The 27,644-nt window shown below is 47.6% G+C and overlaps 1 protein-coding gene across 7 annotated transcripts in view; it reads left to right on the top strand.

The window, feature by feature from the left end:
• Positions 1 to 20,364, top strand: part of Zfat (zinc finger and AT-hook domain containing) — a 232,632-nt gene extending 212,268 nt beyond the window's left edge. For all 7 annotated transcript variants that reach the window (XM_010629605.1, XM_010629606.2, XM_010629610.1 and 4 more), the window contains exon 16: positions 19,485 to 20,364. In XM_010629605.1, coding sequence (XP_010627907.1) covers positions 19,485 to 19,724 — 240 coding nt within the window. In that variant the 3' untranslated portion in view covers positions 19,725 to 20,364. The remainder of the gene's footprint in view (positions 1 to 19,484) is intronic.
• The last annotated feature ends 7,280 nt before the right edge of the window (positions 20,365 to 27,644 follow it).

Raw genomic sequence — 27,644 nt, 5'->3', positions numbered from 1 at the left:
TTTTTTTTTTTTTTTTTGTTATCCATTTGGGAAAATAACTGGATCATTCATGGAACTTTACCTTCTTCCCCACAAAGGCATTTTTTTTGACACATCCTGTGAACACTCTCTCCTGACTTCAGGGCAGTCCATGAGGGGAAGATGAAAGGGGAGGTGCTGGCAGCCTTTCTCTCCTACTCTCCTCTCTCCACTTTCCCTTCTGACGCCCAACTGACTTCACTGTCTGGGCCTGGAAAGGGATGCATCTTAACAGAGCAGCCCTCTGTACCATCAGGAGTCCTCAGGGTCTTGTATCATTTCCTATACTTTCCCATTGTGGTTTTTGGTCATTTCTTTAGCTCATCCGAGGAATTATTTCCGAAAGCCTAAGGAAACAGTGAATTGTCATAGACTATTAAATGATATATGACATATACATATGATATATATGATATATACGATTGTAAGAGCACTGTTTGTCATTCCTGTGTGCTGTGGCTGCTTTATTTCCATCGGTCCTCACTATGGTGGAATGTCAGCCTCCTCCTACTGATTCAGTAGGGTAATTCCAGTGGGGACAGTCTGATGCCTTTGGAGGGCCATGAAAAGGGACCCTGTATGTCTCTTATGAACAGTTGGGTCCATTTCCTGTCACAGGGACTGGATCGAGAGCACATGCACCCATGGTACTTTCCACGCTTTTCAGTGGTCATGTTAGACACCCACACATGCCATCAGTATTCCTAGCCGATGCCCACATTCCAGAGGTGACTTTAATTGTCCAATTCCTAGTTCTTTGGATCTTTGTAAAATGCCAAGGCCTCACTGATGCCCCTCCTGTTGTGTCCCTTCCTGTTATAACCACTGGTCAGCTGCACGTGTTGGTTGGTTGATGAGCATTGGCTCCTGCCTGAGAGCTTTGTGGCACAGTTGATTTGATCCCTGGACTCTGCCAACTTTGATTATATCCAGATGCCCATGATAGGTGCAGGTAGCCTCTTGCTGTGCTCACCTTTCACATTCCTTAGAGAACACATTGTGCTGTCACTGAGTGGTGACCTTCAGCACATAGATGCAGACATACGAAAGGCATTCAGGATCTCGGCAGTGGGTTACTCTCCTTTGTCACTTAATGCCGCTTCTTGTCCTTTGTAGCCTTCCTTAGTTATCCCTGAGCCACTTGAATCTTTTCTTTTGTCTTAAATTTTTCTCAAGCATTTCTGTTTCTGGTATAGTTTCTGGGGACTGAAGTTCCAAATTGCATATTCTTCCAAAGCTCTTTTGTTATTTGCCAAGACCTCTTATGTCATAGTAGTTACTGAAAATTCTATTACTTTATGAAATCTTTAAAGTAGAAATAAGTCCCATGATATATTTGTGGGCATTTGAGAAATGGTCTGAAAAACATTGAGAATAAAGGCTTTCTCTATTCCATTATTATTTCCTATATAATTCATCTCTTACTAACCCAAGGATGCTAGTCTATTGAACTTTGCTTCTCTCTGCTCTTCCTCTGCTAAACCCTCACTTTTCTACTCTTATTCCCTAGGAAGCTGTAGCTTTAGTGCTATCACTCAAAGAACCTCACTTTTGAGTTTTGATGCTGTTGAGTTTATTACTGTTTGCTTAATGCCTGTCTCACGATCCGTGTCCTTAGACAGGGCAGATGGGTTTGATTTGATTCCTTCCTTCCTCTCTGCAGCTTCACCCTGGGAAGTTGACCTGGTTGGCTGAGATCATTTGGTCTCTTTCAGGTTTGGGGGCAGGGCCAAGGCTGTACCAGCTCTGACAGGAGGGGAGCCAAGCTGTAGGCCCATCCAGATAGGATGCAATGCAGGCCGACTTTGGATTTGCGCTTGGACAGTACAGCTTCAGGCTGGCCCTTGTTCTGTTTTCCTGCTGGGGCAGGAGCCTCCATCTTGGCCAGAGGAACTCCCCTAAACTAGAGCTGTCCCCTTACCACCCCTCCTCCTTCCTCTCCACCTATTTTTTCCACCTGTAGAAGGAACACTCTTCACTGGGGACTTTGAGCAAGACCCAGGAGTCACCGTACTTCCTGATTTCTCTCATTCCCACATCTGACCCGCCAGCATGTTCTGTGAGCTTCACTTCTACAACACGCCTCAAATAGTCCCTGCTGCATAGAATGCTGTCCCCAGGCCAGCAGCATTGGCATGGGCACTGGGAAGCTTACTAGAAATGCAGAGTACTTGTCTGTGCCCAGAGCTCGCAAGTCAGACTGCACTTTCCTAGTGCCCTGAGCACTTCAAACACATTTCGGTGCTGGAGAAGGACTGTTCTCTTCAGTCAATCTCCTGCCTTGGTTTACGGAGTCTGCCTTTCTCTGGCCCCCACACACCGTGTCTTCTGCCCTGCGATCCGGCTTTCCCAGGGGAGACAACATTATCATTTCACAGTGCAATCAGAGCACAGGACCTCCGATAACTGGGAAGAGCTGTAACTTAGCCCGCAAGGACCCGCCACCACCTGCCTCCCTCCCACTCCCCACTGCTTGCTCATCACACTCCAGCCCACAGCCTGCCTTCCCTTCCTCTGTTGTACAAAGCTGATTCCCACCTTCAGGCATGTGCACCGGCTGTGGCCCCTTCTCGGGTTACGTGATGCCGGTCCCTGCATGGCTGTCCTCTTGTCAGCACCAAGCCTTCTTTTTGACTTCTCTGATCCATGAGTCCTGTTTTCTAGAACCTGTAAATATGATGAGCCATTGCTCCTTACTGGGTTATAGGTGACACAGTTGGTCCTAAACTAGGAAGCTAAGCCAGCAAGCCCTAATCTAATCCATGAGCCTAAAAGCAGAAATCTTCCTGGCAGCAGCCATCAGAGCAATAGAAGCAGAAGAAAATTTTAAGCCACTACCTTTGTGTTCATTTGTTGGCCGTAATAAAAAGTGAATGTAGTCACTGAACAGTCAAATGAGAAATAATACCCTTTGTTCACACCAGGCTTATCTAAGTACCTGGTTTATCTAAGAAAAGCCAACAGATGTGTGGCACCAGGCACCAGACAAGACTTATTTCACCCTGTCCTCTCCTAGCCATGTGTAACTAGAGAGAAGCAGATAGAGGGCGGCCGTCCCCTGGAGGAGACCAACTTGCCCATGCTGACCACAGGCAGTGGAAGATCCAAAAGCAGTTGCTTCAGAGGAGAAGCAGAAACTTAGAGGAAGGTCTCCATCTGTGGTCAGCATAGGCTGTCAGAATGGAGTTCCACATTCTCTGATGAGATCTGGGAAGGGGTTTGAAGCTCTCCTCCCCTCTGGGAAGCAGTAAAAATGGGGGATGACAGGAGCATTCCATTCTCCCCCCATCCCTGTTCTTGAGGACTTTGTCATAAACCATATCTTGGTATAATCATTTGGGTTTTCTCTTTGTTAAATTGAAGCTCCATGAGAGTGGGCAAAAGCCTGGTCCCATGCACCTCTGGGGCCTCCAGCACTTGATTCAGGCCTGGCACATTTCAGAAGCTGCATTCACAGAGTCGTGAATGTGGGATCAGCTGTCAGGAAGTGGATGAGTGGGGCTGGGCCGCCTTCCTTGTGACCCCTAGGCTGGCTGGGGTTGTCTTGCCAGGTGGACAGCACAAGGGGTGTCTCCCAAGAAGCCCATCTTGTAGCTGCCAGCCCAGGACATGTGGAGCAGCCCTTGGCACAGTGAGTAGGGAAGAAAGTGGCCAAAGTGAGCAAGATTGCCTGGCCTCGAACCTCAGCTCTGTCGCTTAATAACACATGACCTTAACATAGTACTTCTCTTTGAATTTCTGTTTCCTCCTCTGTAAAATGTTAAAATAATGGAATGTACCCTGTGGGACTGTTGTATGGATAAAGGACATGAAGCAGTTGTCCCTGTGCCTGGCACATGCTAAGCCTTCAGTAAACTCTTAGGTCCTGTCATAATAGGAACAGCTGGGTGCTTAACCCCTTTCTGTGCACGTAGAACTCTGCAGACACTGTTCCCACTTTGGTCAGCTTCCATCCAGCAAACAGAAAGCATGGCCTCTGTGGTGCGCTCAGCATTAGGGGTCCTGGGAGAAGCACCCACCTCTTTCTCAGGGGAACTCGTCCCTTGGTCCAGCTGGGCAAACACATAGACACGTTACATAAATTAATACAGTTATGGCTCAGAATAACCTCATTCCTTATACCCTCCAGGCTCTGAGTCTGTTTCAGCAAGTCACAGAGAGAAGGCCCTTGAGGGGAGACCACTGTGGGCTAAATGTTTGTGTCCCCTCCAAAATTCATGTTGAAATCCAGCCCCAGTGTGAAGGTGGCATTTGGGAGGCGATTACCTCATGAGGATGGAATCTTGGTGAGTGGGATTAGTGTCCTCATCAGGGAGACCAGAGGGTGAGCTCACACTCCTGCATGTGAGGCCGTAAGGTCAACACAAGGTGTGCCACCAGAAGGAGCTCCTCACTGAAACCGACCATTCCAGCCTCCAGCACTGTGAGAAATAAACTTCTGTTGTATATAAGCCACCCATCCTAAGCTACCATGTATTTGTAACCTGAGCTAAGACTGAGACTGATTTAGAATGATTGATGCTGAGGGACATTGCCCAAAGTAAAGAGTTTGTTTTACTTTGCTTTGTTTTTAAGGAGAGGGATGGTTGTGAGCAAGAAGAATACAGGGATCTGAGATCTGGCCAAAAGAGAGGGTCAGGTTTGAGCAGATCCCTCATGACAGGGAGAATACAAAGCAAAGAGTGGGCATGTTCAGTAGGTGATTGGTAGTGGTGTCGTTTCATAGCAGGGTGGGTGTCAGAGCCACACTAGGACCTAAGCTGGGAGGGGATTGAGTTTTTCCTCTTCATAGGTCTGTACACAACTAATGAACTTACCTTCCTAAGTATGACAAGTGATTTAACTGGTCTGCTTAGTGTGAGAAGTGTGAACCGCAAGGAGGGGATTTGGGGGAGAAGAGAGGAGAGGACACACCTGTTCCTGAAGGCTATCAACAAGAGAAATTTCCCAGTGGTGTGGAGTCTGTAGGAGGCGCCCATGTGTGGTGCCAGGCATTGGCATGGAGCGCTATCCACATCCTGACCATAAGCGACATGGGAGCTCAGTGCATGTGAGCCTGGAGGTCAGCAGAGAGAAGCTTGCCTAATTAATATAGCAGAGACTTGGGCTAAGAAGCTGCTGCCTTCCTCCTTCCCCTCACTGGGACCATGCTAAAGTCTGTTTCAGTTCAGTTTTAAAGTAAAGACCTCCTGTGGTACACAGGCACTGCATTTTAGCATTTATCGAGTGCCCACTGGGTGTGCACCTTGAATGCAGGGGCTTGTGCTGAGCACAAGGGTAGTTGCAGTGCATGGGAGGCCCAGCTCAGCTGAGTGCAGACTCCTGCGGAGACTGGCGTGGGTCGTATTCACACTGTGAGAAACCATTCCACTCTCCCCTCTTAACCACAGCTCACAGGAGACATGACATCTTTTTCTGTTGGGTGGTTATTCAGACCAAACTAAACAGGGCTGAGCTGCACAAAGTGTGTCAACTGAGTGCTTCGAGTTAGAATGGCCTCTATGAATTCCTTCTTGTGCATTTTCTGAGGTGCAGCAGCGGAAGGAGGCCTTCCTGTCAGCCCCTGTCCTCTTTCACAGACCCATCTCTCAACAGCAGAGAGAGCTAGCTCGCTCTTCCTGTTCCCCTTGTTTGGGGCTGGGCATGGTCTGTGCTGTGGTACCACCTCTCTGCAGTCGAACCCTGCTCTGGTGCTGAGCAGCTGGGGCGCAGCCCCTGGGAACTCTAGCAGAGGCTGTAGGAGCCAGCAGCAATGTTTAGCAAGCAGCCATGACAGCTCCACTCTGGACTGTGTATGGGGATTTCCAGACAAGAAAAAGTGTGTTCTGTCTACTTGTGAGCAAAAGAAAAACGGGGTGGTGGGGGGCAGTGTGCAGTCTCTGTGAAGGATACCTTGCCTGGCACGGGCGAGTTATGGCCTTCTGCACTTCCCTTGCATTCTCTCCCCTTTTAAAGGGCTTTAAATCTTCTTTGGTGTCTGGAATGGTTTCTTCCTGCCCATGCATATCTTCTCATATTTCCGCAAATTTCTTGCAGATAATACTCCCCCGTTTTGTCTTGTAAAAATGCATACCTCTTTCTAGCGCTAGGAATTTATGAACTTTTTGACAAACCACATTTATTTACACCTTCACGCCCCTCACTAAATTCAGGATCATATTTATCATTTCCCTCTGTTTCTGATGCACACAGTTCTGCTCTTAACCCAGGTTTGTGAAAGCAAAAGTGCTTGTGTCGGCGTCTCATCAGATGGATCTGCTGCCTCCCGCGCCGAGGATGCTGGGGGAAGATGCGGCTTTGTTATAGTTTAAGGCATAAGTGAAGCCCTAATTGCTAGAAAGAATAAGTTTCTTCTCCAGAGCCTGGGCATACAGGGCATTGTGTTACCTAGGAGAATCGACTGCAGTGTTCTGTTTTCATCTCGTGGTTTGGTTATATTGAAGTTTCTGTCTTCAGCTCTCTAAGTCTTTCCATATGGTGGAGTCAGGGAAATCATGAAGTAAAAAGGTCCTTAGAAGATGTTGACCATTTGGAAGGAAATAATTAGTCTTACCCTCTTTAATTGTGAAATATGGAAGCAACCAAATATTAGACTTCAGTTGGAGACAGAGGGGCAGCTCCCGGGGGAGTGAGGTGCACAGGAGCCCAGTGTAGCTGATTCGTCCCCAGCGGGCTGGACACAAACATGACAGGCTGTGTAAGAAGACAGTGGCTGGGCAGTTCACAGGGTCCCTACTGTCGCTCAAGCCTGGGCTCTCAAAGGACAAATGTGTTCTAACACCATGCCTCTTATTGCTCTATGGAATGATAATCATAGATGTCTGTACATACATGACAGACAACATTCAGATGTCCTAAGGGTAAGAGCAAGAAGAAGGGAAGAATTTGAGTTTTTTAATACTCTACTCAGCCATGCCTGTACTCTTTGGCCCCCAGAGATGTCCATATCCCACACCAGATCCTGCATGTGGTAGATCTCACATGGCAGGGAGGAGTGCAGGCTGCTCAGTGGCTGAAATTAAGATGGGGAGGTTATCGCACAGTCTACAGGACACCTCCAGGCAGTTCCTGTCCTTACACGGAGAAAAGTCAGCTGCAGCTGATGACGTGAGAAAGGCTGGCATCTGCTGGCTTTGAAGAAGGATGGTGCCTATGGCCCAGGAGTGCAAGTGGACCCCAGGATCTGGAGAAGCCAGGAAATGGCCTTCTTTCCGAAAGCCAGAGCAGGAGTGCGCCCTGCTGTTGTGTTGACTTTAACTCAGTGACACCTGTTTCTGATTTCTGAACTCAGAACTATGTGGTGGTGAATCTGTGGCATTTTAAGCTGCTGAGTTTGTGAGAATTTGAGCATAGAATCCACAGTGGCTGCATCAGCCACCAGCCAGGCTGAATGAGTGGAGGATCCTGGAGTTGTCCCAGGCACCACGAGCAGTGTGCTAGTGCTGGAAGTTTCCCGAGCAGAAAGATGTATGATCTTCTCTTGATGTAGACATGAGTGTGCTTCTAGGAAAGCTCCATACACAAAGTACTATCTTTATATGTGAAGCAGAGCAAGGCTCTAGATTCAGAACATCACAAATATCATTGTTGTCCCTGTTGCTTTTTCATCCTATGGCTGGTGGAAAATGTGGAAGTCATGTGCACAACTGTCCATTATGTGGGACATTCCTGTGTGTCGCCAGTCCCCACCACCCCTTTCCAGAACATCTCTGCTGAGGGTAGAGGGCTCTGCCACTAAAGTCCGTGGGCTTCCTCCTCCATGGAGGTAGTAGAACTGTGAAGCAGGGAGGCAACAAAGGTGAGAGGGAGGTGTCCCCCAAGGGAGGGAGGAAGGAGACAGAAAGCAGGGAGGAAGGCAGAAGCTGTTTTCTCCAGACTTCTGAAAGGACAGAAATCTCTGCAGTATGGACCTAGGAATGCAGAGGTGATAAAGAATAGACCCTAGTAGAGGACAACAGATCTGACCTCCCTTCTAAGTAGGAATCCCAAGATTGTGCCTTCAGATCAGCTAGTTAAGTAGCTGTAGAAATCGCAGCTTGTTGTTTCAGCTCTGGACAGCAGGGAACTGTTCCGTATTCCCAGCTACTCAGTCCTAGTCCTGAGGACCCGGTATGCCTAACTACTCCTGTATATGACAATCTCCATGTGTTTGAAGACACAGCATCATTTTAGCCCTACGTCTTTGCCAGACCAGATGTTCTGTGTACCCCAACCACTTTTCCTGAAGCTAGTCAGCCTTTGAGTGTTGTCTGATGAGTCTTCAGGGCTCCTTAGGCTGGCCTCAGGCCTGGAGCCCAGGACAGTTGAGAAAAGATAGGGATGGGACCATGTCCCTCTCTGAATGAGATCTAACCTGACTGCACAGTAGACACATTCATCCTCAAATTGATCCAATCCAGGGTCTCTTCATGGGCTCTCCTGTCACGTCTAGTACCTCACACCTTACATTGGTGGTGGTGGTGGTGAACTGAGAACAGAAACAAGAAGTAAGAACTTTATATGTTATGACTTGTGTCTAAATGTCCCCCCAAAGCCTCATGGGTCATAGGTGGGGCTTTTCAGAGGTGGCTGGATCTAAAGTATGTAATGCTGAGATTCAGTGTGTGATGCTGGGATCATGGGTGTGATTACTAAATTAGTCCACTGATTTGTTTGGCATAGTTAGGGTGTGGATAATGGGAAGGCCCACCTTAGATATGAGTGCTAAACATTGTAGCCTGGATAGAATATAAGGGACAGAAAGAGGGCTGCTGTTTGCTGCTTCATTACTTCACTGCTTACTGCCTTCTGCCTGCCATACACTTTTTCTCTTCTGCCACACCACCCTACCTTGGAGCCAGACAACTATGAATTAAAACCTCTACAAACTGTGAGCTACAATAAACCTTTCCTCCTTTAACTTTGGGTGTTGGGCATTTTGTCTCAGCAATAAGAAAAGTAATGAAGACACTGTAGTAAGGCAGCATGAGAGGTGACTGTGCCTGGTGCAGGTGTGCCTGCGGAGGAAGGGGGCACTTAAAGTTTTGGGCATGTTTTCATGGCAGAACTGGATTATCACACCCATGCTTTGGGCATGGAGGGTGGGAGAAGAGAGTCAGGATGTTCCCTTTCTGAGAGGAGAATGAAGATGAGTGAGTAGGCAATGAATAGTCCCATTTTGGCCCTGTTAACTTGGAGGTGACTGCTTGACTTCCATTTGGATGCACAGAGTAGGGAATGAGCTGTGTGGGTTTGAGTTTCCAGAGGAAGGCCTTAGCGAGAGATACCATGAGCCTAAAGACAGTACTGAAGTCATGAGATTGGCTGAGAAGATATAGAGAGAAATGCAGACAGAGTAAATGTTCCGGCTCAGTGCTGGGGGACCACACCAAGTTCAAAAGAATTGTGCATTAGTCAACTTTCCATTGACGTGACAATACCCAGCACCCACAGGTAAAAAGAGGAGAGGTCTAATTTGAGAAGTTTCAGTCCAGGATCAGCTGATTCTAAGACAGGAACACCATAACAGAAGGGTAGTGGTAGAGCAAAGCTGCTTAGTTCATGGCAATCAATAAGCAGAACGGGGAACAGTGCTACAGAGGGAAAGGCCAGGGACCGGACACACCCAAAGTGTCATCTGTGACACACCTAGAAGTGTGCTTTATGAATCCCCAGCAGCTCCCAAGCCAGGAGTGGTCTGGACATGGGTCCAAGGAGAGATGGATAGAAGAGCATGATGAGAGCCCAGTGAAGGGAGGAATGTGACAAGGGAAGGACAGTGCTTTGTGCCTGCTTGCAGGTCTCCAGGCTGTCCCAACCCCCTGACCTCCAGTCTTTCCTGCGTCCCCTCCTTCATAGCCACTGTCCACATAGCAAGAGGTTGAACCTGTGGGTCTGATCATGTCTCTTCCATCTAGCAGAGAAAGGCACCCATACATTTTAGTCACATTCAACACCTGTAAGGTCCTTCAGGATCTGGCTTCTGCTGACCTCTGTAGCCTTCTTCTTCTCCACCTCTTCCCTGTCCTATTCAGTCCTCTAGCTGCCTGAGGTTTGTCATGTTGGACTTGAACTGTGCTGTTCCCTCTGCCTGGCTTGCTCTCCCATTGCTATAGCTCTTTTCATGCTTGTGACTTCTGAGCATCCTAGTGTTAAAGACCAAGGTCGTCACCTTCAGAAAAGCATCCCTTACCTCTGAATGCTCCTGTCCACACCCCACACATAGTCCATGATGGCCCTGTCCACCTTCTCCTGTACACTGTATGCCTGTAGGACCAGGACTGTGGCTGGGCTCTAGGCAAATGTTTGACAAGCCCCGAAGTCACCTGAGATGTACGTTGGAAATTAAGCCTGTGTGGATGGTGACACTTTAAGGCAGCAAGTGGGTGGCCTGTCAGCAACAGCTTGTTCAGAGATTGGATCACCTCTAAGCAGTGTTTCAACACAGAGGGCGGCTTCTCTTTATCTTGCAAACAGGTGCCCACATGTCACCGGACGTCCCAATTCTAGCTGAGGAGAGTGACGACTCTCCATTGTAGAAGCCCAAAGCAAGCACCAGCTCTCCAGACCCACTTCTAACTTTAAAGTTAATTTTCCTTCTGTCCTCTGTTTTCTGTCACCTCTGGTCCCAGCACACCTTTGCCAGCCTGCCCAGCTGCCAGCTCCCTAAGGATGGTGGCCCAGTAGGTGCTTAACCTAACCGTGAGGAGCCCAGCAATCAGCATTCTTGATGTGTTGCCCTCGGAGATGAAGGAGCCCTGCTCCTTGGAAAGCTCACCGTGAGCTTCAGAGTCTGAACTGCTTCTTCACTGAGGCTCTGACATGCTTGTCTGTTACTCCCATGGTGCCCAGAAAAGAAACCCCACTCCCAGCTGTGGCTCCTCCCTTCCTCTCCTCCAGCTGACTTGGCCTCCTTGGGTGGTTCATTGAGCAAGTGGTGCAGCTTCCTGATGCAGTTTGCACCTGTGTTCTGTGACTCATTGGAGAAGCAGGGATTTGGTTTACTACTTGACAGTGTGTCCAGGCTCCAGCAAAGCAGAAGGAGAAAGACACTTTCTGTGCCTTATGGTTGTGACTTTCTGGGGTGAATCTGTATAGGTTTTGGTATGCCATTAGATAGGACCACTGGCTTGGGGGCCCCCAGGGGACTTCCTGGAGCAGGGGCCCTGCCCTTGTGCTCCCAAGGGCAAGAGGGGCTCTTTGGAGAAAGGGTGGGGTGAGGCTTTGGGAGATGGAGATTTAGAGGCAAGGGTGAACCATGGGCTTGGTAACCAAAGTTGAATGTAGGGGAGATAGACCCAGAGGCCAGGGCAGGAAGTTCCCTGCTTGTCCAGCGAGGAAGGTAGAGAAGGATCAGTTAGGAAGGTGCGGGTCTTGCAGACTCTGTCCTTGGGTTCAGAATCCTGAATCCCCCATGGCCAGCTGAGGGAGCGCATCATTTCTCTAGGCCATCCTTTTTCAAAGCCACCTCCTTCCCTGTCTTCCCTATGGGGCTCTGTGGGAATTAAATGTAAAGGGGGTCCACAAACACTGTAAACTGTGAGAGACCTGCCTGTGCTGAGGTCACTATGAGAAATGACTGCAAATGTAGAAGCAGGTGGGGTCATAAGACACAGACAAGGGAAGTAGAAACCCATGTGTGAGAAGGAGCTGTTTCGTCTACCTCTAGGCCAGAGGTGGCAAACCTATAGCATGTGTGCCACAGCCGGCTCTTATTCCTGAAAGTGTAAAAGATTTGCCATCCCTGTTCTAGGACCTTGTTGAGATTTAAAGATGCAGATAGCATTACACGCACAAGTACAGGGTGGTATACAAAGCCGTTCCCGTACTCGGGCCCACACACGTGCATGAATGCACACACAGATGTATGAACAGTGTGCACACATGGTGCACAGCCATTAATTTGCGCTGTCCACGAGTGTATAGGTATATACCCAGAGCCTCACAAAGCACATGTACATGCATACATGTGAACACACATGCGCACATAGGCCCATATATGTGCACTTGCCCTGCACATGTGCATGCACATGGATGTGCAGTGTGCAGATACTCACCTACCCATGTCCCACTTGCACACTACATAGATGTGCCCATATACCTGCACATGTGCACATCCATGTCCCTGTGTATACCTGCACACACCCACATACACATGTCCCCCATGCATACACAGAGACACACATGCCCGTACATTTGCACAGGTGTACATACCTGTGTGGACATATGCAAACGCATCCCCCTCCCTCACACACAGTCCTCCATCCTCTGTACCCACACACATGCTGTCTGCATCCAGCCTGTTTCCTCCGAGGAGTTTGGCTCCCTCTGTCTCCTTTCCTGTCTCATTAAGGGCTGCCCGTGATGGGGGCTCATTACATTCAGTGTCAGTGATCTTGACAAAGGTGGTGTCCTCCTGCCAACATTCCTAGACCTGTCTGCCTCCCCATTCCCAGTGGGCTGCCTCTGGGGCTGACTCCTAGCAGGTCCTGAGAACTAATCCTGAACAATAGGTGTTTCCATGAGAGGAGAATAGATGGTGGATTCTGTTTGTTTCCTGGACCAAAGCCGCAGGTGCCTTCCCTTTTATGGATTTTAATGGCAATGGAGAGAGGCACAGTTTAATAAATAGGAAGCTCGTTCAACTCATAAAAAATGAATTTGAAATGTGAAGGATGCCTGGAAAGAAAGAACCTCCTAGTCATGGCAGCAACAGTGACAGAGATGATGGTGGACTTTCTTCCTCTTGAAAGGCATGAAAGGTGAGCCTTCCAGCTCGGATCCCTGATGTGCAGGTGTCCATGGTTTTCCTGGCACCTGCCAATGCCATGGGCTGCCGGAGGGTGCTGGTGGGCACACGGGCAGCGTCCAAAAGGAGCCACACTTGTGGCTCTTTCCTTCAAAGAGTTATAAATGAAAGCCACTCCACTTGTGTCTTTTCATTGTAAGTCCCAAAGGGGATTTTTTCGCTCTTCCTTTATCATTTATTCTTGTGCCTAGAGCCAGGTTTAAATGACATGCCGGTCTCGATGTGGCCCAACAGAAGCCTGGCAGTTCTGATGCCCCATCAAGACTGAACTCCTCAAGTCCATTTATTTTATTGATCTGATGAGAATGTAGCCCCCAGCACAGACAATGTGGAGAGCTGGCTCCTGCAAGTTCTTTGCACAGTGTTTTGAAAGCTCTGGATGAAAAGTGTGATGCAAATATGTGCCGCTTATTAGATTCCACCGGAGTTTTGAAAAGTGCTCCTTCCAGTGCCCAGCTAGTGAGAACATTTCCCCTTGCCTCACTGCTGCCTCTTTGGGATCCAGCCCTGAGCCACAGCATTTGCCTTCTTTATTTAGTCTTGTTTGTTGTGTTTCAGCTTCCTTGACTGTGTCTCCCAGCTGTTTGGAAGTCCCAGAAGGGTTTGTGGTTGGCAAGAGGGAGGGCGTGTGTTTGGGATCGGGCCTTGTGTGCTGAGGGCCAAGTGATGCCCCAGGAGGGACCCCAGGAAGGCTGGTGCCCCCCATAGTCTTCCTTTTGGACAAGATACCCCCTCTGTTGGGTGTGGAGGACAAGTCAGGGCTGTGCTTTCTGAGAGGGGTTGTCCTTCCTGTTTCTGAGGCACAGGACAGTTTGATTGAAGAGTTCCATGGCATGTTCTTGTTAGGGACAAGAGAAGCCTGAAATGAGACTGTGCAGGGTCCATGTGGCTGATGAAGAGCTGCCTCCACCTCCCACTTGGCCCACTTCTGTGCTTGGGCAGTGACCTGGGTTCCTTGTCCATCAGAGGTGCAGTGACCTGGGAGTGGGAGTTAGCGCAGCCTGCTCTGGACTCTCCATGGCACAGGAGGAGGGGGAGTGGGCTTGCCCTAGTGGGCAGCTCCTCATCCCCCGAAACCCTCTGCTCCAAAGCTGAAATAAGGCCCTTGGGGTATTGTGAAGACTAAATACTGTAATATGTGTGAAACATCTAACCCAGCCTCTGGCACTCAGCAAGCCCTGTTGTTATTATCAGTTACTCAGACAGTGAGAAACAGTATGATCTGAGAGCCTTGGAGCCGGCTTCATGTTTGTCTGCGTGTTGTGTCTGATTGTTGGCTGTTTTCCTTGTCCAGTAATTCTGTAGTGACCACACACAGGCCGGCTCCAGGCTGGATGTCTGGCTCTGTCCTCCAAGTGACCAGACTACATTGCGGCCCAGTGTGAGGTTGCCTGGTACAGGGAAAGTTATATGGACTGAAAGTCAGAACACCCAGACTCTGCTCCTGGCTGTGTGACTCTGAGCAATTTGTTTCCTCGGAGCCTGGGCTCCTCTCCTGTATAATAGTGGACCTTTAGGACTAGACTGTATGCCACATTCCCAACAATCATGTCACCTGGGCTGGTGTCTGTCAGCAGAATTCCAGTCAAGGTAGTGCAGGCCAAAGTATGTAGCTCCTCTGGATGCTTTCTTTATCTGGCCTCCCGAGCTCTGCCTAGCACCTGCCATGCCCCTCCTGAGAGAGCGGCTCTGCCGGGCATGGAGGAGCCAGGGCTGTCCTTGTTCCCAGAAAGCTTCTGTGTAGTGAGGGGGATGTCACTTAAAGCCTATGTGGAATGCCCATATGACACCATGGGGGTGACACAGGGACTTGTCCTTAAGGAGGGCTTCCTGAACAAGGGGGGCATCTTGAGTGTGGGGAGGAAGCAGGTTTATTCTGCCGGGAATATAGACTCTATAGACTTTCCATAGAAGTGGAAGGGTACCTGAAGGAGGATGAGGCGGAGAAGGTAAGACTGGTAAGGAATAAGTAAAAGGCAAGACAGTGTGGCGATCAGAGGCAGGCTGGTAGCCTGGCACCCGCAGTTCTCCATGGATGCTTGCTGGGAGAGTGGACAGGAGGGGCAAAGCCCAGGAAGAGGCAGGATGCTGATGAGAAGCACGGCCTGCCAAGTGGCTGGGGTTCTGACAGGGGCCTGGTCTGGAGTCCATGTGCACATTAGATGGGTAGAACTGCAGGTTGCATGGCCTGATTTAGTGAATAATTGGTGCAGTCCCATGGGTTAAGGTTATCTATTAAGGCATCTATGCTGCTAATATTTTAGCTGAAAGATGTGTTAGAGTCTGTGGTTGGGGAAAATGTAATATCCATCTCAGGGGGTAATGACACCGTGAAAGCCATATTATTTCTACTGTGGAGAACAATTTTAAGGCTTTGCTAATAGATTAAGCTACTAGAGTGATCGTTTTTTGAACAAAGAGAATAGTTGAGAGTAATAGAGACTTGCTTAGTCTGTTTAGGATGCTAAAGAGTATTAATTTAATCCTATCAATCTGTGACATGTGAAACCTTTAGTCACTGTCATACTACACCAGCTGCGGAATATCACTGGGCCCAGGGTCACCCAGACCAAGGACCAGCTTTTGCTGCTTGGCAACTGCCTGGTTTCAGGTGAGTCACTAGACCCCTGGTAGCTTCAGACCCCATCAGTAAAAGGGGAATGGAAATGCCCAAGCCACAAGATGTTGTGTGTAAATTATTAGAACGAGGCGTTGGGATGGGGTGAAGGGTATTGGGTAAACTGCATTGGCTTCCCTGAATCAAGGACAGAAGTGTGTGGTTTGCAGAAGGTGCACAGAGGCAGATGGTCTGGCCTGACACGTGGGCCGTGAGAGGGGTACACACTGCGCACAGCCTCCTGCGGCCTTCCGCGTGGCAGCCGGCTTCTGTGCCATGCTCATATCCTGCCTCTACGTGTGTGCTAAAATAGGATGAATGTTTAACTAAACATTAAATTAATTACCGCAGAAGACACATTGCCATTAATCACTCCCCAAATACTCCCCTGTTCTCTAAACATCTTTATCCCATCATCCCTGCCACTTTCTGAAGCGGCTCTGGAGGTGTTGGAAATGGGAGAAACCGAAGAAAACAGGTGGAGAAAGGGTTCTCCTTAAAGGGATTTAATACTTAGAAAAGGCAGTGTGGGCAAAGAGACATAAATACTTGGGTGGCAGTGAGAGCATCACAGCCTCTGTAAGCCGCCGCCTGCTGGACAGGTTTTGTTCCTCTGTCTGGTTGAAGGAAGGCCTTCTTTGAAAGCATTTGCCATCTTGTCTCCCCTTGTGAAATACTGGCCTGTTCTCCCCACTGCTGCCAAGACTCATCACGATCTGACTGCAAGCTTCATCTCAGGCCTCATCCTCCACCCTCCGCACACTCTCGGCCTGACGGAGCACAGAAGGCTCCTGCATCCTCTGACAGCCTCTCCAGGTGCCTCTGCATGCGCTGACCTGTGGCTGGGAGCCCAGGTGGGGGCTGGTGTCTCTGGCTTAATCAGGAGCAGTGCCCAAAAATGTGGCGGGCACAGACCCAGGCGTCCTTCAGGTTCTGTGGAGGCTGAAGCCGAGCAGTGGGGAATCCTGTATCTGCGAAAGGAGTGCAAACAGCCCAGTGGTGAAGCAGTGGAGTGCCTGGGATGAAGCTGCCATGGATCAGCGTGTCGCATGGCATGGAATGTTCTGTAGAGGGGAAGGCAGAACTCTGCTTGGGGGCTTTGCTTACTGGGAGGTGCTAACAGCAGGACTGCTGGGCCCACAGCTGCCCTTCTCTGTGCCTCGTTCTTTCCCCTGCAACCCTGGCTTACCATCATTTATGGGGCTAGCGCCACCTCTACCCAGGTGTCTGACGTAACAAAGTTAATGACAGACACTGCCAAGCAGTTCGAGCCTGCTGGCCGTATGCTGGTTTTCACCTCGTCTGTGGCAGCGGCTAGGTCATAGGCACCTCCAGACCTTCTGCTTCCTCCTGGGGCCAGGGCAGGCATGGTGTGTCCTCTCCGAGTCACCATGGGTGCAAGGCTGAGCCTCTGAACCGACAAGGCAGCCTCTCCTCAGCCTTGCAGAATTTTAGCCCCGTCAACACCAGTGCTATTAAAGGTGTTAAAGGATAGGGATTCTAAGCCAGTGGAAAGTTTCTTTTAGTGAATACTTCATTTGAAGCTTTGGCTTTTGTCCATTAACAGTGTTATGTCCACAGCACGTCATTTGACCTCACTGGAGCGTGGTGGGCCTGTTTGCACACATGAGTACCTTGACATGAGTCGCCTGTCCCTCACCCTTCCTTTGTGTAGAATGACTGAAAGTTAAAAGGAGAAAAGGTTCATTGCCTGTTCCCTCCCCTTCCCAGTCTCCTGCCCAGCTCTTTTTCAAAGTCAAATAAATCAATATTTACTTCTAAAGTCCTGGTTCACATTACATTTTCCCTGTTAAACGAAATTAGAGAAAATAGTAAAAGAGGAAAAAAGACTGAAAGAAAGAAAGGAAAGAAAGAAAATAAATCAGGCTAAATCTATTAATAGCTTCCACTTAGAGTAGCTCTCTAGTTTGTGGTGAATTCCATCATTGCAAATTTCCTTCCAGTCCCTAACATTGGATGCTCTAGGGCTCACACAAAGGTGTGTTTTCAATTTTTCTCTATGGATTAACCATGACCCACCTGTTCACACAGCCCTTCCCTCTCAGCACCTGGAATAATTGCAGGGTTGGAATGAAACCCTCCAAGCCAGATGGGCCCTTTCCATAGAATGTGTGGTTCTGGCCTGTCACAGATGTGTGTGGGGCAAGGGCAGGAAGCTGCCCCGTATCACTCATGAGCCAGGAGAGCTGTCAGAAGCATCATAAGTGTGAGCTTGTGGTGGCTGCCAGAGCAACACCCCCACCCCAATCTTCTGGATGTCCTGGTTTCCTGCCTGACTCCACCCCACAGCTCCTCGGGGACCTCTGCCGTACCCTGCAGTGCAGTTGTGCCCTCTGCTGTGCGCCTGCCCTGCAGGCTCTGAGCTCCTTGAAGGACTGTAATTTCTACTGTGGTGCTCGCTTAGCACCCTTCTCAGCATCTGGCACCCAGAACAACAAGTACTGGGTGTTTACCATGTGCTGAGCATTGATCTTGGTTTTGGGGAAACTGCTGTGACAAGACAGACACAGTCCCTACCTTTGTGGAGGTCACAGTCTAGTGGTAGCTGAAAAAGGGGTACAAGTTTCACTGACTGAAGGAAGTAATTGACATGCTGCAATATATTCCACACAGAGAGGGTTTAGGAAAGTATGAATAGATGGAATGGATGAATGACCAAATGAATGAACGGGTTAAAAGGGCAGTGGTACTACTTTGAATATGAAATCTCCTTTAATTCCCTTGCGCTCTTCCTGAGGCATTTTAGCTCTAGAAACCCGAGGGTTGTGGGCAGAGCATTGCTCATACATCACGGCTAAGAAGTAGTGGGACTGACTCTTACCCAAGGTTAATGCAGGACAAAGCAAGTGCTTTCTCCCCCTTGCTACTTGGCCCCCTGGAAAAAGCCATTGATTGCTCTGATGTTCCCATAGGTCTGAGCACTCATCCTCTGGCTGAGCAAACCCAGGCAGGCCCTTTTGCCTCTTTCCTGGGCTTGTTTTCTCACTCATTCTTACAGTCCTAGGCTCTCTATTCTTTCTAAATCATTCCCATGTCTTTTATTCCTCTTCTCAAGATCAAGTTACTATAGAACAGCCCCAACCTAACTGAACCAGGGAAGCGTATGGCCTTAGCACCAGCAGGAGCACTCTGCCAGCTCGGAGCCGCCAAGAAAGGGCTGGCCATGGAACCCAGGGGTCCCCTCTGCCACCTGATGCTCCCCGGAGTCCTCCTGCCCAGACTGGCAGCCAGAGTCCCTGAGTAGGCTCTTCTTGAATGTTGAGGGTGACCCTGGGGAAAGGGAATCTTGTGCGAGTACCTGATCATTCCTAGGATGAGGTTGGTCTTCATGCAGCATTGAGCTCCCAGAATGTGGGAAGACAGAAGACCCTGAAGAAGCCTATTTTTTTGTCACTGCCAAATGATTGGCTATACTAGCTATTTCCAGGAGCCTGTCTATGACAGTGGGTAACCTGAACAGTGCTTAGTGTTTTGTTTTTTTAAAAATAGTACTGGGGGAGCCGGGGATTTAGCTCAGTGGTTCGGTGACCTTCCTCGCAAGCACAAGGACCTGAGTTCCATCCCCGGTACCACACACACACACACACACACACACACACACACACAAAAATACTGGGGATCAAACCCAGGGACATTACCACTGAGTCATCCTGGCCCTTTTTAAATTTTGAGAGAGAATCTCACTGAATTGCCTAGGCTGTCCTGAAACTTTCATCCCTCCTGCCTCAGCCTCCAGCTAACCCTCACCTATTAGTGACCTCTGTACCTCCTGGAAACCACGGGAGGAAGCTTGCCACCAGGAAAGGGCTTGGACTTTGGGCTTGGACTTGAGTTTCATTAGCTACACTGAATGGCCACTGGCCACCTTCCTTTGTATCGTGGAAGCTTGCTCTCTTCATAAAATAGGCATGAGCACAGTCACAGAGCATAGAGGACTGTATACAGGACAGATGAGCTCCAGTCACGCACTGGTGGCTCTTTCAGCTGAGCTGTCACTTTGTTATTATAAGACCATGTGACCTTTCTCTTGCCCTCCCCCAGGTCACTGAAGAGGAGCCCAGCTCCAACCACACAGTCATGATCCAGGAGACCCTCCAGCAAGCCTCTGTGGAGCTGGCCGAGCAGCACCACCTGGTGGTGTCCTCTGATGACGTGGAGGGCATCGAGACGGTGACTGTGTACACACAGGGCGGAGAGGCCTCAGAGTTCATTGTTTATGTGCAGGAGGCCATGCAGCCCATGGAGGAGCAAGCAGGGGAGCAGCCAGCTCAGGAGCTCTAGAGGACATCAGCCTCTCAAATGCACAGGACAGGCTGCTGGGCACCCAGGGTGGAGACTACCCAGCCACCTGGCTGGTGCAGTAGCACTGTCCTCTGTTCTTCCAGCCCAGAGGCCCAGGTGGGCTCTCCTCACTGTTTGGGTGGTCAAGACGACTGCATCACCAGCAATACAGGATCTGGGACCCCAGCACAGACTCGCCCCACCCCCCATCACCTGCTTCGGAAGGACCTTTGTATCACCTGTTCTGCTCCATGTTACCCCTTGCTTCCAGGTCCAAACTGAGACTCTGTCCCATCAGTGTCTTCTCTGAATCACACTCCTAGTCCCTGGTCACACCTCCTGCTCCTCCCTGTCTGGGCCCACTGTGCAGTCTGGTGAATGGGAGACAGCCACCACACAGCAAGTGACCTTATGGCTCATGTGTGGCGCTGGATACAGCAGGTGGGATTGTCCCAGCTCTTTCCCCAGGGCCCCACCCTCCTCGAATACAGGGGTGGGTACTTGGGATCGAGTGAGGTAACCAACTTTCCCCCATCACAAGGTTCCAGCTTGCCATTTTAGAATCCTTTTGTTTTTAAGAAAAATGCACTTTTACCCTTTGTCCCCTGTTCTGAGAGTTGAGGGCAGAATAAAAGTGTCTACTGCCTGTGTGCTTTGCTCCTTGTTGGGGGAATGGTATCATTCTCCTTCCCACATGAGTACTGGGCCCCATCATTATAGCCAGCCATGCCTGTTCCCTGAGAAAGCACTTGGGTTGGCTTCCATTTCTGGGTGCCAGGTGTGTCATTCAGTGCCAGCCAAGAAGCGGCAGTGTCCCTATTTTTATTCTGTGCTGGGGGAGAGTGGGAAACAGCCTCGGTACTGTGTGACTGTGGTGCCCATCCAGGTGCTCCTGCATCGGAGGTGGGACATGTGGAGGAGTCCTACCTACCCTGGGTCTGTTATGTCTCCTGGTGAGGTCAAGGCTATGTCCTCTGAGGATCTTTCAGCAGGATTGTAGGCAGGTGCCAGGCACGGGGGATGCAGGTACAGATCAGCCACTTTGGAAGCAAGGACAGGTTTAGACCTGCAGGGCTCAGGGGATGGGGGTGGAAGGGCTGCGGCACAGGAGGAAGTGGTGCCTGAATCAAGGGAGCACCTCCGGCCTTCCAAGGAAGGCAGGCTGAGTTAGGGAAGAGTCCTGTGGTCTGGAACCACATGGTGTGCACTTATAGTCTGGAGTGGAAAAGAGTTTGAAGGAAATTCCCAAGAGTGGTGGTGGAGCCGCTCTCTGTGCTGGGCAGCAGCCAGGTGGAAGGTGAGTGAAGAGCCTTTCTGCTTGGTCTAGGGCAGCTACAAAAGGAAGGATGGGAAGGTCAGCCAGAAGCCAGACTGTACAAGAGCTAGGGTGTGAGGTGACAGGTGTTGATTTTGGCCCCCTAAGCCAGCGGGTGAGAAGGTCTGAGCAGTGTTCCAGACAACCCCTGCCTAAGCAGCAATGTGGCCTCAGTGGAGGGGGCTGTGTGTCCAGAGTGCAGACAGAGAGTCTGGGCTCACCCAGCCCTATCACTTCTCACTCAGTGGCCTCAGAGAGCCACTAGATCTGAGTTTCAGTTTCCTCATCTCTAAAATAGGTCCAAGGACAATTACCAGCTCCTCCAGTTACTGCAGAACAAACTGGGAACAGCCTGAGAAGCCTTTAGTGGAGCATGTGGCCCACACTCTTTAAAGATCAGTTACTGGTGTCCCTAGGAATGGGGCCATGAACATGGACACCCCTGTAGCTCCTCCCTCACAGATCAAGGATTGGTGGGAGAGAGGGTGTGCATGTGGAAGAGGAGAGTCCTCCAGTGTTCAGTGCCATTCCCTGGTGCACAGATTCCATTTTTATACTACCCACCACCAAGTGATAGGGAGATATGACAGTGGGAGGTGGTAGAGTCACCAGTGTTCCTGGCTGACCATGGCCTGTGGATATCTCAGCATGATGGGGCAGGAGGGCAGGCTTTTTGGGATCTCTTCTCCGGGGAGCTTTGCTAAGCCACAGGGTCATTCCAGAGTGTGTAAAATGTGGTTCTTACCACCTTCCTCCAGTCCACACCCCTTTGACTTTGTCCTTGAACACTGTTTTAAACTCAACTTGTATTTTGTGTGAGACAAGGCAAAGACTGATGGTCCCCACTTTCCTGATTTATATATAAGATTGGACCACTGGGGTTTCTGTAATGCTTACAGTGTAGTGTAAGTGCTATTCCTGTTCTATCACAGAAACCCCATGAGTTAGGTGCTATCAGTAGAATTTTATTGATGGAGAATGTTAATTAGCATAAAGATTCAAAGGAACTTGCTCAAAGTCACACAGAAAGTAGGAGAACCAGGGATTGAGCCCCAGCAAGATCTGAACTTAGAACCAAAATGGTCCTCTGCCAATTCTTCTCTTTTTTTTATTTTCAAACTTTAAAGTTTATTTTTATTTTTTTCCTCATTGAGTTTATTGGTATATTTTAGGTATACAGTACAGTTACATTCATTATTTGGATCTTGTACCTTTACATGACAGGTCTTGGTTCTCATTTTTTCCCCTTGTCTCTGCCCTCCCTTCACCCCCTCCTCCTCTCCCCCTTTACAAATACTTAATTTCCATTTTCTCAGATTTTTTTCTTTTCCTTCATTAGCATTCCCCTACCCTTCCCACTTTCCATACAACTTTAGCCCCTTTCTTCCTATTTCACATTGTCCATTATATCATTAGTATCTTATGTACTATTATAGTTTATTCACACCACATAAACTATTCAGTATTTACATGTGTGACATTTATTTCACTTAGGAGTATATCCTCAATATTTATCCACTTTCCTATGAATGAATCTAATTTCTAATTCTTTATGGCTGAGTAGTATTCCACTTTATAGAAAAACCACATCTTCTTTATCCAGTTTCCAACTGATGGGCAAATGGGCTGTTTGCAAGTTTTAGCTATTCCAAACTGTGCCGCTATATACATAGATGTGCATATATCTCTGTGATATGATTCTTTTAATTCTTTTGAAAAGATACCCAGCAGAGAGATGGCTGGGTCAAATGGAACCTCTAGTCCCAGCTCTTTGAGGTATCTCCATATTGATTTCCATAGTGGTTGCACCAGTCTGCACTCCCACCAACAAAGGAGAAGGGTTCCTTTCTCCCCACAACCCCGCCAACATTTGTTATTGTTGGATTTCTTGATAACAGCCATTCTTTGTGGGATGAAGTGGAATCTCAGTGTTATTTTCATCTGCGTCTCGAATCCCCTTTATATTATGAGATCATAGTGCAATCAAGCTGGAGATCAATAGCATAAGAAACCGTAGGAACTTCACAAACACATGGAAATTGAACAACACTCTCCTGAAGAATCAATGGATCACAGAGGAAATTAAAGAAGAAATTAGACAGTTTTTACAAATAAATGAAAATGCCAATACAACATACAGGAATCTATGGGACACAATGAAAGCAGTTCTATGTGGAAAATTCATAGCACTGAATGCCCACACTAGGAAAACAGAGTGAGCTCAAGTAAACAACCTAATGATGAATCTTAGACTACTAGAAAAACAACAGGAAGAAAAACCCAAAGCTCAAAGAAGAGAGGACATTATAAAGATTAGAGCAGAAAACTGCAATGGAAACTAAGAAAACCATACAAAAAAATAAATGAATCAAAGAGTTGGTTTTTGAAAGAATAAATAAAATCAATAAACCCTTAGCTAATATTATTAAAAAAAGGAAAGAAAAGGCTCAGATCCATGCAATCAGGAATGAAAAAGCCAAAGTCATAACAGATCAAACAGAAATCCAGAGGATCATTAATACCTACCTTGAGAACCTGTACTATAATAAAATGGAAAACACAGAAGAAATCGACAGATTTTTAGATACTTATGAATTACCAAAGTTGAACAAAGAAGATAAAAACATTCCAAACACCCCAATTACAGTCAGTGAAATTGAAAATGTATATTGAAGATATACTCCTAAGTGAAATAAGTCACACATGTGTAAATACCGAATAGTTTCCCTGGTGTGAATAATCTGCAACAATGCATAAGATTCTAATAAGATTACTGACATTTAGAAATGGGAACAAAGGAGCTAAAGGTGTAGGGAAGGTGGGATGGGTAGGGGAAGAGTAAAAAGGGAAAAGAAAAAAATGTGAGAGAATGAAAAGATGAAAATAAAGTGTTTGTAGATGGGGAGGGGAAGAGGGGGTGAAGGGAGGGCAGAGGTAAGGGGAAAAAATGAGAATCAAGACTTGTCATGTAGAGGTACAAGATCCCAACAATGAATGTAACTGTACTGTATCCCTAAAATGTACCAATAAACTAAATTAAGCTGAAAAAAAAAAAGAAAATGTAATTAAAAATTTACCAACAAAGAAAAGCCCCAGTCCTGATGGATTCACTGCTGAATTTTACAAGACATTTAGAGAAGAACTACTGCCTTTACTCTTCAAACTTTTCAATGAAATTGAAAGGGAAGCAATACTTCCAAATTCATTCCTGGAAGCAAGTATCACTTTGATTTCCAAACCAGGGAAAGACACAACTGGAAAAGAGAACTACAGGCCAATCTCCTTAATGAATATAGATGCAAAAGTCCTTAATAAGATGCTAGCAAACAGAATACAGAGGATCATCAAGAAGATCATACATCCTGACCAAGTTGGATTTATTCCAGGGATGCAAGGATGGTTCAACATACATAAATCAATAAATGTAATACACTATATTAACAGAGTCAAGGACAAAAACCATATGATCCTCTCGATAGGTGCAGAAAAAGCATGTGACAAAATTTACCCATTCATGATAAAAACCCTGCAAAAAATTGGAATAGATGGTCTATATCGCAACTTAATAAAAACTTATCTATGAAAAACCAACAGCCAACATTATATTAAATGGCCAAAATCTGAAAACTTTTATGTTACAATCAGGAACAAGACAAGGATGCCCACTATCACCACTCCTCTTCGATATAGTTCTGGGAACATTAGCCACAGCAATCTTCTCTCTCTTTTATAGCCAGGAGAACAGGATGTAACTCACCTTGGGTGACGCTTGAGGCTAGAAAGTAATGCATCTGGGAGCTGACTGCAGGGCCAAGACTCATTTTCTCAGGTTCTGGTTATGTTCCCTGGGCCATGCTGCCTTCCTCTCTGTGAACTCTGATACTGGGAATTTGGAACAAGGACAACATATAGGGGTGAGGTCAGTATTTGGGGGGCAAAGGTGAGAGATATGGTCTGCCTCCTGGGGCTAAAGCCCAGGAACACTTTCTATGTGAGGAATTAATGGTTTCCATCATTTTCTTAAGCTATTGTATATATATATTATCCATATCTACTCTAGATTCACTAACCATGTCCTTCATTATGGTCATCATCTCTTTAGTCATCTGAGACATTATTTCCAACTTGACTTTTTTCTAGGCCCTCATTTGTCTGCTTTGTTACTTCCACCATTATCATTTCAGAGAGTTCAGATGGTTGGCTTTCAAATTGTTCCACCTCACTGTCCCTTGGGTTTGCCTTGGCTGAGCTGGAAGTCTGGGGTTGCATCTTGTTTCCATATGTTCTCATCTTCTTTTTATTTTTTCCTTTTTAGTTTAGTTTCTGCATTTATGCTTATGGTATGTAGTTTTGTTGCTAGCATTGAGAACTCCTTAGGAAATGACTATTTTTCAGAGATGTTTTCTAGGTGTAACTGGCTTTTGACTTTTGAGCCTGTTGCAAGATCCTACCTTTTCAATTTATTGGGGATGAGAAGTTGCTGCCTATTTGGCCCAGCCCCTTGTTCTTTGGCACTGGCCCATATACCCCTTAGGCAATCTTGATCTTGGCATCCAAGGAAGAATAACTGATTAGAACTAGGTCACCTTAAAATAGTACAATCAGTAGTAACAATAGCATCAAGTAGAGCCTAAAAAATAACAAACTGGTAATTGTTTGTCACTTTAACTGTACAAATCTTTAACAAGATTTGTAGTTATATAACACAATCTGAAATGAACCAGAAAGTTGTATACAGTAAATATCCTCACAATAGAGCAATTTTACCCTTGGGAGAAAATTTAAAAGGGGTAAAAGAAAAAACAATAGAGAAATAGAAGGGAAAGAGATCAGAAGCAAGACAGAAGGACAAAGGAAGATTATATAAGCTTTGGAAAACTGGTGGAGAAAAAATAGGGAAAGAGAGAAGGAAGAAACCAGAAACAATAAAACAAAAAATCGGAAACACTGTTAACACTCATGAAAACAACAACAAAAAAATGTCCACTTCAGGGCATCTCTCTGCAGTCACTGGTAGACAAAGGGGGACTGACAGACAAGAGTCCAGATCTGTGTTGGTTGATCCCAGCAAGACTGCAGTAGAATTACAGCAGAGTGATGGATAATCCCAGCAAGCCTGTGCTTTCAACTTCACTGAAGTTCAAGCTGATCCTGATTTCTAGCTGTGAGAGTGGGACCCAAGTTGTTCAGCCACCAAAACTTCAGGTGCCTCTTGTGGGCTTAAACTCAGCCCCTGACCTTGGGTGTCTCCCATAGCTGTCTCTCACCCTGACACTGGGAACCCCTAGATGGAGCGAACCTGTGGCTGCTGTGAGTCTCTGGTTCAGCTGACCCCTTTCCAAAATGGTGTCCAGCCAATAACATCTCTCCCAGAGATGTCTAAACTGGAATCATTCCCCAGTCACTGCAGCCTTCAGTGTCCACTGCTCCTCTCTACTCTCTGTGAGGCTCTGTAGGCACTTGTAGTCACTGTGCCTCTGTAGGTTCGAGCCACCTCTCTCATACCACAGCTGGGATTCAGGGAGAATCCACTTCTCTCTTCTGTGTTGAGGTCCCTCTCTTTACTCTCCCTGTGGGCTCCATTTCTCACTTCAGATCCTGGGACCCACTTCCCTCCTTTTTCTCTTCATGTTGCTGTATTCCAGCATCTGGATTCCAAAACTCAGAGAGGCTGATTTCCTGTTGCTCACTACTACACCATCTTCCTGGAAGCCCTTTTTCTCCTCCTCAGCAGACGAGATCTTGTCTATAACTCCCAAGCCCAGGAACCATGTTACTGGGTGTAAGGCAGAAGCAAGTGATCAGGGCTGACTCAAGGCCACAAATGCCCTGGAACACTTGGGGATGGGAGGAGAGAGAAGGCCAAGCACAGCAATCGACCTGCCTGGCTCCTGATGTGCTAAGCACCCCCAGGATCACTTTGGGTGCCTCCAGCCCAGCCTGTGGTGCTCACATATGGATGTGGCCTTCCACCTGTCCAGTTAGCAGCAAGTCTGAGCTGCATTAGTTGCTCTGAGTTTTGCATTTTAAAGAGAAAGTGACTTATTTTTTTTAAACCTATATCTACAAGAGCAATTTAGGAAATTCATTTTTCCTTGTAATGAGTATTTAAAATATGTTAGATGCTGTCACTGGTAATTTTCCCCTTGTTCTTCAGTTCCCTCTTTTGAGGCTGGGAAGAAAAGACCATTGAATTCCAAATTCATCTCCCCGCTCCACCCCTTTTAAAGTTTCATAATGAAGTTTCTATCTCGCCCATGGACAGACCCCAAGTTTATATCAGTCTTTGCCCAGCAGGAACAGTTTTAAGTCATGGAAGGAAGTGTTCAGGAATCAATTAAGTAGACTAATACTTTGCTGGAGGAAAAAAATGTGCTGATGGGGACTTAATTTACCATGCATCACAAAATTTTCTAAGTAAATTATTTTCAAGTCAGCTCGGCCCTTCTCTTAGCTGTGACAGGGGCACATTTAGGTTTGATTTAAAAAATCCTAATCTATCACTGTCACCATCCCTGCTGTAATTTAAGGCTTCGGTGGTTTGTGAGAGATAACAGTTGTTACACTTCCTGCAGGCCAAGAAGGCATGGATGATGTGGTGTAGT

The sequence above is a fragment of the Fukomys damarensis genome, unplaced genomic scaffold (assembly GCF_012274545.1).
Source record: "Fukomys damarensis isolate Sample0158 unplaced genomic scaffold, DMR_v1.0_HiC HiC_scaffold_5, whole genome shotgun sequence".
In the NCBI taxonomy this organism is placed as follows: Eukaryota; Metazoa; Chordata; class Mammalia; order Rodentia; family Bathyergidae; genus Fukomys; species Fukomys damarensis.
This window is presented reverse-complemented; position numbering and strand designations above follow the sequence as displayed.